Raw genomic sequence first — 16,741 nt, 5'->3', positions numbered from 1 at the left:
TAATAATAATAGTGATTCCAGCATTTGTTAAGCACTTCCAATGTGCCAAGCACCGTTCCAAGTGCTGGGGAAGATACAAGGTACTCAATCGGGTTGTCCCACATGGGCCTCACAGTCCTAATCCCCATTTTTCAGATGAAGGAACTGAGGCACAAAGAAGGGAAGTGACCTGCGCAGGGTCTCCCGGCCGGGATAGGAATCCGGTCCTCCTGCCTTCCAAGCCCCCGCTCTATCTCCTGGGCCCCGCTGCTACGGCTGTAGACGGGTCCTGCGCTGCAAAAATCTTTGTGCCCTCCACCCCGTGTGCTGCCTCACCGCCAGTCCAATCAATCAATCAATCAGTCGTACTTATTGAGCGCTTACTGCGTGCAGAGAACTGTACTAAGCGCTTGGGAAGTCCAAGTTGGCAACAGTCCCTACCCAACCGTGGGCTCACAGTCTAAAAGCCACAGTCCACCCACTCGACGGTCTCCACGCCCCAGTGAAAACACAACCGGCAAATAAAAGTACCAGGACACGCTCCCCTGCGCCTCAACAAGATCATTCTGCACGGAAAGTACCGTCACCGGGCGCGTGCGTTTTCCCTGGACTTTGAGCCCTTGATGTTTTCTGGCATTTAAACACGCTAACCGACGCTGAACGTTAACATCACGGCTCTCTCGGAAGAAATGGCGCGTCACTTACAGAACGGCAAGGACCCCCAGGGAGTGTTCTTGAACATCCAGAGCACCAAGCACGGTATCCAGGTGGGACAGGTTTTTCGCTAGCAGCTCCCCGCTTTTGTTGATCAATTCGCACAGCTGGGTCATCTGCCCTGGAAAATATGAAATACCAGTGCGTTCGATTAGCCCGTCACCCGACCTGAAAAGAGCAGATCATAAGAAGGGAGCTCTGAAGCGGGAATGCAAACAGCAAGTGCTCGCAGGCTTCCGACCACAAGAAAAAATAAATAGAGACGAAAAGGCTCTTCGATTTCCAACATTTTCTTAAAGTGTTGTAAGAAACTAGATCAAGACTGCTAGGTTATAACCGCCTGCCTACTAGACGGAAGTGCGGCGCACTTTAGAATTACCCTTATTCGGGAGGGGAAAAAAAAAAAGTGTTGAAACCAGTCCAACATTTTGGACTATTGGAAGTATTAAATAATAAAATCATATTGATAATGGCATTTGTTAAGCGCTTACTATGTGCAAAGCTCTGTTCTAAAAGCGCTGGGGGGGATACAAGGTGATCAGGTTGTCCCACGGGGGGCTCACAGTCTTCATCCCCATTCATTCATTCATTCAACTGTATTTATTGAGGCGCTCAATAAATATGATTGAATGAATGAATGAAAGAATGAATGATGCGCATCTAGCTTTTTCATATCGTCGCTTTCATCAGTTGAGCCTACCGGTTGAGAAGTTTTACCAGTTGAGAAGCAGCGTGGCTTGGTGAATCATCATCATCATCATCAATCGTATTTATTGAGCGCTTACTGTGTGCGGAGCACTGTACTAAGCGCTTGGGAAGTACAAGTTGGCAACATATAGAGACGGTCCCTACCCAACAACGGGCCCTAGGGCACTACTATGTCTATTTTGAAAGTGACAATGAATGCTTATGGAGTCTCTCTTCCTCTATGTCTCTGGAGCCTCCTAAACTTTCTAATTCAGTGGAAAATATTTTAGTTTCACTATTTTCTAATAGGGGATTATATTCGTAAGACTTCATTCCCCATCAATCTGCTCCAATGACTAGGCTCCTTTATGCTGATTATTTAAGCCTCAAAATCATTTATGTTGCCAGTTTGTACTTCCCAAGTGCTTAGTACAGTGCTCTGCACACAGTAAGCATTCAATAAATATGACTGATTGATTGACTGATTGATTTAGTCACAATTATCTTCCTTAATAGACTTTATGTGACGCTGCCCTTAGTAATGGCTCACTGTGGTTGCAACGAAGCGTTTGACTGGAACTGATTATACATTATATCTGTAATTTACTTTATTATCTCCTCCCGCCACCATAGACTGTGAGCTTTGTACTGTCCCTAAATGCTTGGTAAAGTGCTCTGTACTGAGCGCTCAATAAATACCACTGATTGATTGACTGATCTTACTTTACCAGTAACAGGACATAGATAAAATATCCCATACCCAATAATCTGCACCTCGGGGGGAAAACCTCTGTGTTCTCCACATCAGCACATACCGGACTTTAGAGTTCCAGACTTTACAGTTTAACTGAGAAACACGGGAAAAAAAAGAATGTTCTTCTAAGCTTAATTAATTTGGATTGGATTTCTAGCTAATTTCTCCTTAAATTGCTAACTTCTTCCCCTTTTGAACCCCGGGAGCAAAGAAAAGAAACATTACTCTGTAAGCGGGAAAGAGAGAAGTCCAAAACGTTAGGCGGCTTTCCAACCGTCAGTCAATGCAAAGGTGAGTTATCAATCAATGGTACTTACTGAGCGCTCACTGTGCGTACAGCGCAGTACTGCCTGCTTGGGAGAGTACACTACAATCAATCAATGGTATTTACTGAGCGCCTACTCTAATTCCTATCCTATAGGAGCTAACAATCTAGTGGGGAAGGCAGGCATTAAAATAAATTACAGGTAGCAGAATGTAATAATAATAATGATGGCATTTATTAAGCGCTTACTATGTGCAAAGCACTGTTCTAAGCACAGGGGGGGTTACAAGGCAATCAGGTTGTCCCTCGGGGGACTCACAGTCTTCATCCCCATTTTCCAGATGAGAGAACTGAGGCCCAGAGAAGTGAAGTGACTGGCCCGAAGTCACCCAGCTGACAACTGGCGGAGCCGGGATTGGAACCCATGACCTCTGACTCCAAAGCCCGGGCTCTTTTCCACTGAGCCACGCTGCTTCTCTGCAGAAGCAGCAGAGTATAAAGTTGTGTGATAATAACTGCGATTTTTAAGTGCCCTCCCTCTGCCCATCCGCCAAGCTCGCTCTCTTCCTCCCTTCAAAGCCCTACTGAGCGCTCACCTCCTCCAGGAGGCCTTCCCACACTCAGCCCCTTTTTCCTCTCCTCCTCCCCGCCCTACCTCCTTCCCCTCCCCACAGAACCTGTATATATGTTTGTACAGATTGATTACTCTACTTATTTGACTTGTCCATATTTACCATTCTATTTATTTTGTTAATGATGTGCATCTAGCTTTATTTCTATTTATTCTGATGACTTGACACTCGTCCACATGTTTTCTTTTGTTGTCTGTCTCCCCCTTCTAGGCTGTGAGCCCGCTGTTCGGTAGGGACCGTCTCTATATGTTGCAAACTTGCCCAAGCGCTTAGTACAGTGCTCTGCACACAGTAAGCGCTCACTAAATATGACTGAATGAATGACCAACTTGTACATCCCAAGCGCTTAGTACAGTGCTCTGCACACAGGAAGCGCTCAATAAATAGAACTGAACGAATGACCAACTTGTACATCCCAAGCGCTTAGTACAGTGCTCTGCACACAGTAAGCGCTCAATAAATATGACTGAATGAATGACCAACTTGTACGTCCCAAGTGCTTAGTACAGTGCTCTGCACACAGGAAGCGCTCAATACGATTGAATGACCAACTTGTACGTCCAAAGCTCTTAGTACAGTGCTCTGCACACAGTAAGCGCTCAATAAATACAACTGAACGAATGACCAACTTGTACATCTCAAGCGCTTAGTACAGTGCTCTGCACACAGGAAGCGCTCAATAAATACGATTGAATGAATGACCAACTTGTACGCCCCAAGCGCTTAGTCCAGTGCTCTGCACACAGTAAGCACTCAATAAATATGACTGAACGAATGACCAACTCGTACATCCCAAGTGCTCAGTACAGTGCTCTGCACACAGGAATCGCTCAATACGACTGAATGAATGACCAACATGTACGTCCCAAGCACTTAGTACAGTGCTCTGCACACAGGAAGCGCTCAATAAATACGACTGAACGAATGACCAACTTGTACATCTCAAGCGCTTAGTACAGTGCTCTGCACACAGGAAGCGCTCAGTAAATACAACTGAACGAATGACCAACTTGTACGTCCCAAGCGCTTAGTACGGTGCTCTGCACACAGGAAGCGCTCACTAAATACAACTGAACGAATGACCAACTTGTACGTCCCAAGCGCTTAGTACAGTGCTCTGCAGTTAGCGCTCAATAAATACGACTGAACGAATGACCAACTTGTACGTCCCAAGCGCTTAGTACAGTGCTCTGCACACAGTAAGCGCCCAATAAATATGACTGAATGAATGACCAACATGTACGTCCCAAGCCCTTAGTACAGTGCTCTGCACACAGGAAGCGCTCAATAAATACGCCTGAATGAATGAATATGCCAAGAACTGCAAAATAATCAGGTTGGGCACCGTCCCTGTGCCACATGGGGCTCAAAATCTAAGCAGGAGGAAACATAGGTACTGAACGCCCCCTTTACACACAAGGAAACCGAGGCACCGAGAAGCGAAGTGACTTACAGTACAGTGCTCTGCACGCGGTAAGCGCTCAATAAATACGATTGATTGATTATCCAAGATCACACAGCAGGCAAGTGGCAGCGTCAGAATTGGAACCCACGTCCTCTGACTCCCCGGCTGAATTTCTAGCCTTCTAGCCTGTGAGCCCGCTGTTGGGTAGGGACCGCCTCGAGATGTGGCCAACTTGGACTTCCCAAGCGCTTAGTACAGTGCTCTGCACACAGTAAGCGCTCAATAAATACGATTGATTGGTTGATTGATGGGATTTCCATCCACTAGCCCATCCTGCTTCTCATGTACAGAAGTGTGGTGGGGCTGGGAGGAGTAGGGGAATCAATCAATCGTATTTACTGAGCGCTTACTGTGTGCAGAGCACTGTACTAAGCACTTGGGAAGTCCAAGTTGGCAACATCTAGAGACAGTCCCTACCCAACAGTGGGCTCACAGTCTAAAAGGGGGAGACAGACAACAAAACCAAACATACTAACAAAATAAAATAAATAGAATAGATAGGTACAAGTAAAATAAATAAATAGAGTAATAAATACGTACAAACATATATACATACGAGACAGACAGACAGACATTAAACAAAATTACAGAAAGGGGAACTGGCAGGGTATAAATAATCAATCAATCAGTTACACATTACTGAGTATCTGCTGTGTGCCAAACACTGTACTAAGCACTTAGCTGAGTACAACAGAAATAACAGACACGGTCCTTGACCTCAAGGGAGTTTACAATCAAATGCTTAATAATAATAATAATAATAATAATAATGATGGCATTTATTAAGCGCTTACTCTGTGCAAAGCACTGTTCTAAGCGCTGGGGAGGTTACAAGGTGATGAGGTTGTCCCACGGGGGGCTCCCAGTCTTCATCCCCGTTTTCCAGGTGAGGGAACTGAAGCCCAGAAAAGTGAAGTGACTTGCCCAAAGTCACACAGCTGACAGGTGTCGGAGCCGGCATTTGAACCCATGACCGCTGACTCCAAAGCCCGGGCTCGCGACCTGCCCAAGGGAAGCTGCGTGGCTTGACGAAAAGGGCACGGCCTTGGGAGTCGGAGGACCCGGGTTCGGATCTCCGGCTCCGGCCACTCGCCTGCCGCGTGACCTTGGGCAAGTCGCTTCACCTCTCCACGCCTCTGCAAAAATGGGGATTCAATCAATCGTATTTATTGAGCGCTTACTCAATACCCGTGGGGTATTTTTTTTTTGAATGGTGTGCGTTACGTGTTCACTACTTCCTGCCCTCTTTAAGTAATAATGACGGTATTTGTAAAGCGCTTACTATGTGCCAAGCACTGTTCTGAGCATGTGTTTCAACACTTCGGGGAGGGCTGCGGGAGGAGAATGAATGAGAGAAGTTGTGCTTTTGGAGAATGTATGGTAACAAGAAACCTTCTAGACTGTGAGCCCACTGTTTGGGTAGGGACCATCTCTATGTTACCAACTTGGACTTCCCAAGCGCTTAGTACAGTGCTCTGCACACAGTAAGCGCTCAATAGATACGACTGAATGAACGAATGAATGACGAGAAGCAGCGTGGCTTAGTGGAAAGAGCCCGGGCTCGGGAGGCGGTGGCCGTGGGTTCAAATCCCGGGCTCTGCCGATTGCCAGCTGTGTGACTTAAATTCTCTGGGCCTCAGTGACCTCATCTGTAAAATGGGGATTAAGACTGTGAGCCCCCAGTGGGACAACCTGATCACCTTGTAACCTCCCCCAGCGCTTAGAACAGTGCTTTGCACATAGTAAGCGCTTAATAAAATGCCATTATTATTATTATTATTATGTCTGCTGTGTGACCATGGGCAAGCCACTTCACTTCCCTGGGCCTCAGTTCCCTCATCTGTAAAATGGGGATTAAGACTGTGAACCCCACGTGGGACAACCTGATCACCTTGTATCCCCCCCCCCCCCGTGCTTAGAACAGTGCTTGGCGCATAGTAAGCGCTTAACAAATACCATAATTATTATTATTATTGATCTCCATTTTACATTAAGGCACACAGTAAGCGCTCAACAAATACGATTGATGATGCTGATTAAGGCACAGAGAGGTGACTTGCCCAAAGTCACAGAGCTGCTAAGTGGCGGAGCCACTCAATCTACCTTGCGACTACGGCAGCGGGGGCCGGGGGCTGTGATCAGCAGCAGCAGTGGGGGGCAAAGCTGGGCGCCCGGCATCGACATAATAATAATAATAATAATAATAATAATGGCATTTGTTAAGCGCTTACTATGTGCAAAGCACTGTTCTAAGTGCTGGGGGGGATACAATGTGATCAAGTTGTCCCATGTGGGGCTCACAGTCTTAATCCCCATTTTTAGAGAGGAGGCAACTGAGGCTCAGGGAAGTGAAGTGACTTGCCCAAAGTCACACAGCTGATTTGTGGTGGAGCCGGGATTCGAACCCATGACCTCTGACTCCAAAGCCCAGGCTCTTTCCACCGAGCCACGCTGCTTCTCCGAGGACATCGTCCTCAGCAACGACCACGCCGCTCGTCTTGTTTTGTTTCCTCTCCCCTTCTGGACTGCGAGCCCGTTGTTGGGTAGGAACCGTCCCTGCCTGCGGCCGAATTGGCCTTTCCAAGCGCTTAGTACAGTGCTCTGCACGCCGGAAGCGCTCCATGGAAAGGGCCCGGGCTTGCGAGTCAGAGGTCACGAGTTCTAATCCTGGCTCGGCCACTGGGCTGCTGTGTGGCGTCACTTCTCTGTGCCTCAGTTGCCTCGCCTGTAAAATGGGGATTAAGACGGTGGGACAACCTGATTAACCCTGTATCTATCCCACTGCTCACGAGAGACAGGGACTGTTGTCGAACCTGATGACCTTGTAGCTACCCTAGCGCTTGGAGCAGTGCTTGGCCCATAGTAAGCGCTTAATAAATACCATCATTATTATAAAATGGGGATGAAGACTGTGAGCCCCACGTGGGACAACGTGATCGGCTTGTATCTACCCCAGTGACCATGTGGGACAGGGACTGTTCATTCATTCATCCAATCGTATTTATTGCGCGCTTCCTGTGTGCAGAGCACTGTAGTAAGCGCTTGGGAAGTCCCAGCTGGCGACATCTAGAGCCGGTCCCTACCCAACAGCGGGCTCGCAGTCTAGAAGGGGGAGACAGAGAACGAAACGAAACATATTAACAAAATAAAAGAGATAGAATAAATATGTACAAGTAAAATAGAGTAATAAATACATACGAACATAATAAATGCCATCATCATTATTATTAGCTTCTCTGTGCCTCAGTTCCCTCATCTGTAAAATGGGGATGAAGACTGTGAGTCCACCGTGGGACAACCTTGATCCCGCTGTCACCTCTCCAGCGCTTAGAACAGTGCTTTGCACATAGTAAGCGCTTAATAAATGCCATTATTATTATTATCATTACTAAATGCCCTCATTACTATTATGGAATGAATGAACAAATACCATCATCATTATTATTATTATTAAATGCCATCAATATTATTATTATGGAATGAATGAATGAACACCAACATCAATTATTATTATTAAATGCCATCATTATTATTATTACGGAATGAATGAATGAACAAACCCCATCATCATTATTAGTATTAAATGCCATCGTTATTATTATTATGGAATGAATGAACAAACCCCACATCATTATCATTATTAAATGCCATCATTATTATTATTATGGAATGAACACCATCATCATTATTATTAAAAGCCATAATTATTATTATTATGGAATGGATGAACAAATATCATTATTATTGTTAAATACCATCATTATTATTATTAAGGAATGAATGAACACCATCATCATTATTATCATTAAATGCCATCATTATTATTATTATGGAACGAATGAATGAACAAATGCCATCATCATTATTATTATTATGGAATGAATGAACAAACACCATCATCATTATTACTATTAAATGACATCATTATTATTATTACGGAATGAATGAACAACTCACATCATCATTACCATTATTAAATGCCATCGCTATTACTATTATGTAATGAATGAACACCATCATCGTTATTATTAAAAGCCATCATTATTATTATTATTATTATTATTATTATGGAATGAATGAATGAACAAGCACTATCATTATTATTGTTAAATGCCATCATTATTATTATTATGCAATGAATGAACCCCATCATCATTATTATCATTAAATGCCATCATTATTATTCTAATTATGGAATGAATAAATGAACAAATACCATCATCATTATTGTTATTATGGAATGAATGAATGAACAAACAGCACCATCATTATTACTATTAAATGCCATCACTATTATTATTACGGAATGAATGAACACCATCATTATTAAATGCCATCATCATTATTATTATTACGGAATGAATGAACACCATCATCATTATTATTAAAAGCCATTATTATTATTATTATTATTATGGAATGAATGAATGAACAAATACCATCATTATTATTGTTAAATGCCATCATTATTATTATGATGGAATGAGTACCATCATTATTATTATTAAATGCCATTATTATTATGGAATGAATGAATGAACAAATGCCATCACCATTACTATTGTTAAATACCATCATTATTATTATGGAATGAACACCATCATCATTATCATTATTAAATGCCATCATTATTATTCTAATTACGGAATGAATGAGTGAACAAACACCGTCACCATTATTATTATGATGGAATGAATGAATGAGCAAATGCCATCACATTATTGTTAAATGCCATCATCATTATTATGGAATGAACACCATCATCATTATTATTATTATTATTAAATGCCATCATTACTATTCTAATTACGGAATGAATGAATGAACAAACACCATCACCATTACTATTATGATGGAATGAACAAATGCCATCACCATTATTATTGTTAAATGCCATCATTATTATTACAGAATGACCACCATCATCATTATTATTATTAAATGCCATCGTTATTATTCTAATTACAGAATGAATGAGTGAACAAATACCATCACCATTATTATTATGATGGAATGAACAAATGCCATCACCATTATTATTGTTAAATGCCATCATTATTATTATGGAATGAACACCATCATCATTATTATTATTAAATGCCATCATTATTATTCTAATTACGGAATGAATGAGTGAACAAACACCATCACCATTATTATTACGATGGAATGAACAAATGCCATCACCATTACTATTGTTAAATGCCATCATTATTGTTACGGAATGAACACCATCATCATCATTATTATTAAATGCCATCGTTATTACTCTAATTACGGAATGAATGAATGAACAAACACCACCACCATTATTATTATGATGGAATGAACAAATGCCATCACCATTATTATTGTTAAATGCCATCACCATTATTATTGTTAAATGCCATCATTATTATCATGGAATGAACACCATCATCATTATTATTATTAAATGCCACCGTTATCATTCTAATTATGGAATGAATGAGTGAACAAACACCATCACCATTATCATTATGATGGAATGAATGAATGAGCAAATGCCATCACATTATTGTTAAATGCCATCATCATTATTATGGAATGAACACCATCATCATTATTATTATTATTATTAAATGCCATCATTATTATTCTAATTACAGAACGAATGAGTGAACAAATACCATCACCATTATTATTATGATGGAATGAACAAATGCCATCACCATTATTACTGTTAAATACCATCATAATTATTATGGAATGAACACCATCATCATTATTATTAAATGCCATCGTTATTATTCTAATTACGGAATGAATGAATGAACAAACACCACCACCATTATTATTATGATGGAATGAACAAATGCCATCACCATTATTATTGTTAAATGCCATCACCATTATTATTGTTAAATGCCATCATTATTATCATGGAATGAACACCATCATCATTATTATTATTAAATGCCACCGTTATCATTCTAATTATGGAATGAATGAGTGAACAAACACCATCACCATTATCATTATGATGGAATGAATGAATGAACAAATGCCATCACCATTAAATGCCACCGTTATCATTCTAATTACGGAATGAATGAACAAACACCATAAGCATTATTACTATGATGGAATGAATGAATGAACAAATGCCATCAACATTATTATTGTTAAACGCCATCATTATTATTACGGAATAAATGAACACCATCATCATCACCATCATCATCAATCGTATTTATTGAGCGCTTACTGTGTGCAGAGCACTGTACTAAGCGCTTGGGAAGTGCAAATTGGCAACATATAGAGATGGTCCCTACCCAACAGCGGGCTCACGGTCTAAATGCCATCATCATTATTAAATGCCATCATTATCATTCTAATTACAGAATGAATGAATGGACAAACACCATCACCATTATCATTATGATGGAATGAATGAATGAACAAATGCCATCACCATTATTATTGTTAAATGCCATCATTATTATTACGGAATGAATGAACAAAATCATCATCATCATCATCAATCGTATTTATCGTATTTATTGAGCGCTTACTGTGTACAGTACTAAGCGCTTACTTAGCACTGTGTGCAGAGCACTGTACTAAGTGCTTAGGAAGTACAAATTGTCAATACATAGAGACAGTCCCTACCCACCAGTGGGCTCACAGTCTAAATGCCATCATCATTATTAAATGCCATCGTCATTATTCTAATTACGGAATGAATGAATGAACAAGCACCATCACCATTATCATTATGATGGAATGAATGAACAAATGCCATCACCATTATTATTGTTAAATGCAATCATTATTATTATGGAATGAATGAACACCATCATCATCATCATCAATCATATTTATTGAGCACTTACTATGTGCAGAGCACTTTACTAAGCGCTTGGGAAGTACAAATTGGCAACATACAGAGACGTTCCCTACCCAACTGTGGGCTCACAGTCTAAATGCCATCATCATTATTAAATGCCATCGTTATTATTCTAATTACGGAATGAATGAATGAACAAACACCATCACCATCATCATCATCAATCGTACTTATTGAGCGCTTACTGTGTGCAGAGCACTGTACTGAGCACTTGGGAAGTACAAATTGGCAACATCTAGAGACGGTCCCTACCCAACAGCGGGCTCACAGTCTAAATGCCATCATCATTATTAAATGCCATCGTCATTATTCTAATTACGGAATGAATGAACGAACAAGCATTAGGATGATGAGGAGGGAATGAATGAATGCACAAACAGCCTCATCATTATTACTGTTAAATGTTACTGTTAATGCTAAATTACGGTTTTAGACTGTGAGCCCGCTGTTGGGTAGGGACCTTCCCCACAGCACCTGTATATATGTCTATATGGTTGTACATATTTATTACTCTGTTTATTTATTTATTTATTTATTTTACTTGTACATTTCTATCCTACTTATTTTATTTTGTTGGTATGTTTGGTTCTGTTCTCTGTCTCCCCCTTTTAGACTGTGAGCCCACTGTTGGGTAGGGACTGTCTCTATGTGTTGCCAATTTGTACTTCCCAAGCGCTTAGTACAGTGCTCTGCACATAGTAAGCGCTCAACAAATATGATCGATTGATTGATTGACCGTCTCCAGATGTTGCCAACCTGTACTTCCCAAGCGCTTAGCACAGTGCTCGGCACATAGTAAGCGCTCAATCAATACGATGGATGATGATGCTGATGCTGACCTTCCCCACAGCACCTGTATATATGTATATATGGTTGTACATATTTATTACTCTATTTATTTATTTTACTTGTACATTTCTATCCTACTTATTTTATTTTGTTGGTATGTTTGGTTCTGTTCTCTGTCTCCCCCTTTTCAGACTGTGAGCCCACTGTGGGGTAGGGACCGTCTCTATATGTTGCCAACTTGTACTTCCCAAGCGCTTAGTACAGTGCTCTGCACACAGTAAGCGCTCAATAAATACGACTGATTGATTGATTGACCGTCTCTAGATGTTGCCAACCTGTACTTCCCAAGCGCTTAGCACAGTGCTCGGCACATAGTAAGCGCTCAATCAATACGATGGATGATGATGCTGATGTTGACCTTCCCCACAGCACCTGTATATATGTATATATGGTTGTACATATTTATTACTCTATTTATTTATTTTACTTGTACATTTCTATCCTACTTATTTTATTTTGTTGGTATGTTTGGTTCTGTTCTCTGTCTCCCCCTTTTTAGACTGTGAGCCCACTGTGGGGTAGGGACCGTCTCTATGTGATGCCAACTTGTACTTCCCAAGCGCTTAGTACAGTGCTCTGCGCATAGTAAGCGCTCAATACATACGATTGATTGATTGATTGATTGACCGTCTCTAGATGTTGCCAATTTGTACTTCCCAAGCGCTTAGCACAGTGCTCTGCACATAGTAAGCGCTCAATCAATACGATGGATGATGATGCTGATGTTGACCTTCCCCACAGCACCTGTATATATGTCTATATGGTTGTACATATTTATTACTCTATTTATTTATTTTACTTGTACATTTCTGTCCTACTTATTTTATTTTGTTGGTATGTTTGGTTCTGTTCTCTGTCTCCCCCTTTTTAGACTGTGAGCCCACTGTGGGGTAGGGACCGTCTCTATGTGATGCCAACTTGTACTTCCCAAGCGCTTAGTACAGTGCTCTGCGCATAGTAAGCGCTCAATACATACGATTGATTGATTGATTGATTGACCGTCTCCAGATGTTGCCAATTTGTACTTCCCAAGCGCTTAGCACAGTGCTCTGCACACAGTAAGCGCTCAATAAATACGACTGATTGATTGATTGACCGTCTCTAGATGTTGCCAATTTGTACTTCCCAAGCGCTTAGCACAGTGCTCGGCACATAGTAAGCGCTCAATCAATACGATGGATGATGATGCTGATGTTGACCTTCCCCACAGCACCTGTATATATGTCTATATGGTTGTACATATTTATTACTCTATTTATTTATTTTACTTGTACATTTCTATCCTACTTATTTTATTTTGTTGGTATGTTTGGTTCTGTTCTCTGTCTCCCCCTTTTCAGACTGTGAGCCCACTGTGGGGTAGGGACCGTCTCTATATGTTGCCAACTTGTACTTCCCAAGCGCTTAGTACAGTGCTCTGCACACAGTAAGCGCTCAATAAATACGACTGATTGATTGATTGACCGTCTCTAGATGTTGCCAACCTGTACTTCCCAAGCGCTTAGCACAGTGCTCGGCACATAGTAAGCGCTCAATCAATACGATGGATGATGATGCTGATGTTGACCTTCCCCACAGCACCTGTATATATGTATATATGGTTGTACATATTTATTACTCTATTTATTTATTTTACTTGTACATTTCTATCCTACTTATTTTATTTTGTTGGTATGTTTGGTTCTGTTCTCTGTCTCCCCCTTTTCAGACTGTGAGCCCACTGTGGGGTAGGGACCGTCTCTATATGTTGCCAACTTGTACTTCCCAAGCGCTTAGTACAGTGCTCTGCACACAGTAAGCGCTCAATAAATACGACTGATTGATTGATTGACCGTCTCTAGATGTTGCCAACCTGTACTTCCCAAGCGCTTAGCACAGTGCTCGGCACATAGTAAGCGCTCAATCAATACGATGGATGATGATGCTGATGTTGACCTTCCCCACAGCACCTGTATATATGTATATATGGTTGTACATATTTATTACTCTATTTATTTATTTTACTTGTACATTTCTATCCTACTTATTTTATTTTGTTGGTATGTTTGGTTCTGTTCTCTGTCTCCCCCTTTTCAGACTGTGAGCCCACTGTGGGGTAGGGACCGTCTCTATATGTTGCCAACTTGTACTTCCCAAGCGCTTAGTACAGTGCTCTGCACACAGTAAGCGCTCAATAAATACGACTGATTGATTGATTGACCGTCTCTAGATGTTGCCAACCTGTACTTCCCAAGCGCTTAGCACAGTGCTCGGCACATAGTAAGCGCTCAATCAATACGATGGATGATGATGCTGATGCTGACCTTCCCCACAGCACCTGTATATATGCATATATGGTTGTACATATTTATTACTCTATTTATTTATTTTACTTGTACATTTCTGTCCTACTTATTTTATTTTGTTGGTATGTTTGGTTCTGTTCTCTGGCTCCCCCTTTTTAGACTGTGAGCCCACTGTGGGGTAGGGACCGTCTCTATGTGATGCCAACTTGTACTTCCCAAGCGCTTAGTACAGTGCTCTGCGCATAGTAAGCGCTCAATACATACGATTGATTGATTGATCGTCTCTAGATGTTGCCAATTTGGACTTCCCAAGCGCTTAGCACAGTGCTCTGCACATAGTAAGCGCTCAATCAATACGACGGATGATGATGCTGATGTTAAATGCCATCATGAGGGAATGAACTGGGGGGGGGGGGGGGGCGGAGTGATGGACAGAGGGACCGGCCAATCAGCGCGGGGCGTGGGGAGGCCTCGGCCAATGGGAGCGCGGGGCGCCGGCAGAGCGGAAGACGCGGCCGCGCCAACTGTCAAGCGGCCCTGAGGCGAGGTGAGGCGGCGTGAGGCGGGCCCGCTCCTCCCTGTCCCCGTCCCCTCAGGCCGGGGCCTCCCTCTCCCCGCTGAGGCGGGCCCCGACCGGCCATGCGCCCGAGGGGCGGCGGTGGCGGTGTTGTCGTCCCTCACCTTGAGCGGAGAGCTGCCGGACGCTGTTGACGAACTGCTCCAGGGCGGAAGCCATGGCCTCCCCGGCGGCGGCGGCGGCTCCTCCAGCGGGAAAGGCGGGAGGCGACGGTGACCGACCGCACGGCCGCGCCAGCTCCCGCCGGACGTCACTTCCGGCCGCCCGAGTATCGCGAGATCTCGGCGGCGGGGGAGGCCGTTTCCATAGAAACGGCGCGGGGCGGGGGGGGGCGGGCTCGCGGCAACCGGAAGTGGAAGGCCTTCTCTTCCGGCCCCCTCAGGGAGGCTGACGGCGCCATCTTGGTTAGGCCCGCAACCCTGACTAGCTTTTTAATAATCAATCAATCGTATTGATTGAGCGCTTACTGTGTGCAGAGCGCTGTACTAAGCGCTTGGGAAGTCCAAGTTGGCAACATATACAGACGGTCCCTACCCAACAGTGGGCTCACAGTCTAAAAATAATAATGATGGCATTTGTTAAGCGCTTACTATGTGCAAAGCACTGTTCTAAGCGCTGGGGAGGTTACAAGGTGATCATAGTAAGCGCTTAACAAATGCCATCATTATTATTATTATCATCATGATTAACTTCTGTGCCTCAGTTACCTCATCTGGAAAATGGGGATTAAGACTGTGAGCCCCTCATGGGACAACCTGATCACCTTGTAACCTCCCAAGTGCTTAGAACAGTGCTTTGCACATAGTAAGCATTTAATAAATGCTATCATTATTATTATTATCAGGTTGTCCCACAGGGTGCTAACCATCTTCATCCCCATTTGACAGATGAGGTCACTGAGGCCGGGAGAAGTGAAGTGACTTAATAATAATGGCATTTATTAAGCGCTTACTATGTGCAAAGCGCTGTTCTAAGCGCTGGGGAGGTTACAAGGTGATCATAGTAAGCGCTTAACAAATGCCATCATTATTATTATTATCATTATTAACTTCTGTGCCTCAGTTACCTCATCTGGAAAATGGGGATGAAGACTGTGAGCCCCCCCCCCCGAGGGACAACCTGATCACCTTGTAACCTCACCAGCGCTTAGAACAGTGCTTTGCACATAGTAAGCATTTAATGAATGCCATTATTATTATCAGGTTGTCCCACAGGGTGCTAACCATCTTCATCCCCATTTGACAGATGAGGTCACTGAGGCCGGGAGAAGTGAAGTGACTTAATAATAATGGCATTTATTAAGCGCTTACTATGTGCAAAGCGCTGTTCTAAGCGCTGGGGAGGTTGCAAGGTGATCATAGTAAGCGCTTAACAAATGCCATCATTATTATTATTATCATGATTAACTTCTGTGCCTCAGTTACCTCATCTGTAAAATGGGGATGAAGACTGTGAGCCCCCCGAGGGACAACCTGATCACCTTGTAACCTCCCCAGCGCTTAGAACAGTGCTTGGCGCATAGTAAACGCTTCATAAATGCCATTATTATTATCAGGTTGTCCCACAGGGGGCTCACCATCTTCATCCCCATTTGACAGATGAGGTCACTGAGGCCAAGAGAAGTGAAGTGACTTAATAATAATGGCATTTATTAAGCGCTTACTAT

General features: G+C 42.8%; 1 protein-coding gene across 2 annotated transcripts in view; it reads right to left on the bottom strand.

The window, feature by feature from the left end:
* The window catches only part of COPS3 (COP9 signalosome subunit 3), a 40,543-nt gene extending 25,232 nt beyond the window's left edge, over window positions 1-15,311 (bottom strand). For both annotated transcript variants that reach the window (XM_038763782.1, XM_038763784.1), the window contains exons 1-2: window positions 15,180-15,311; window positions 685-814 (exon numbers count right to left, since the gene is read on the bottom strand). In XM_038763782.1, the coding sequence (XP_038619710.1) occupies window positions 685-814; window positions 15,180-15,234 (185 nt within the window). In that variant the 5' untranslated portion in view covers window positions 15,235-15,311. The remainder of the gene's footprint in view (window positions 1-684; window positions 815-15,179) is intronic.
* Between the last annotated feature and the right edge of the window lie 1,430 nt (window positions 15,312-16,741).

The sequence above is a fragment of the Tachyglossus aculeatus genome, chromosome 21 (genome assembly GCF_015852505.1).
Source record: "Tachyglossus aculeatus isolate mTacAcu1 chromosome 21, mTacAcu1.pri, whole genome shotgun sequence".
NCBI classification, from domain to species: Eukaryota; Metazoa; Chordata; class Mammalia; order Monotremata; family Tachyglossidae; genus Tachyglossus; species Tachyglossus aculeatus.
The sequence above is the reverse complement of the archived record's forward strand: the minus strand, read 5'-3'. Positions and strand labels throughout refer to the sequence as shown.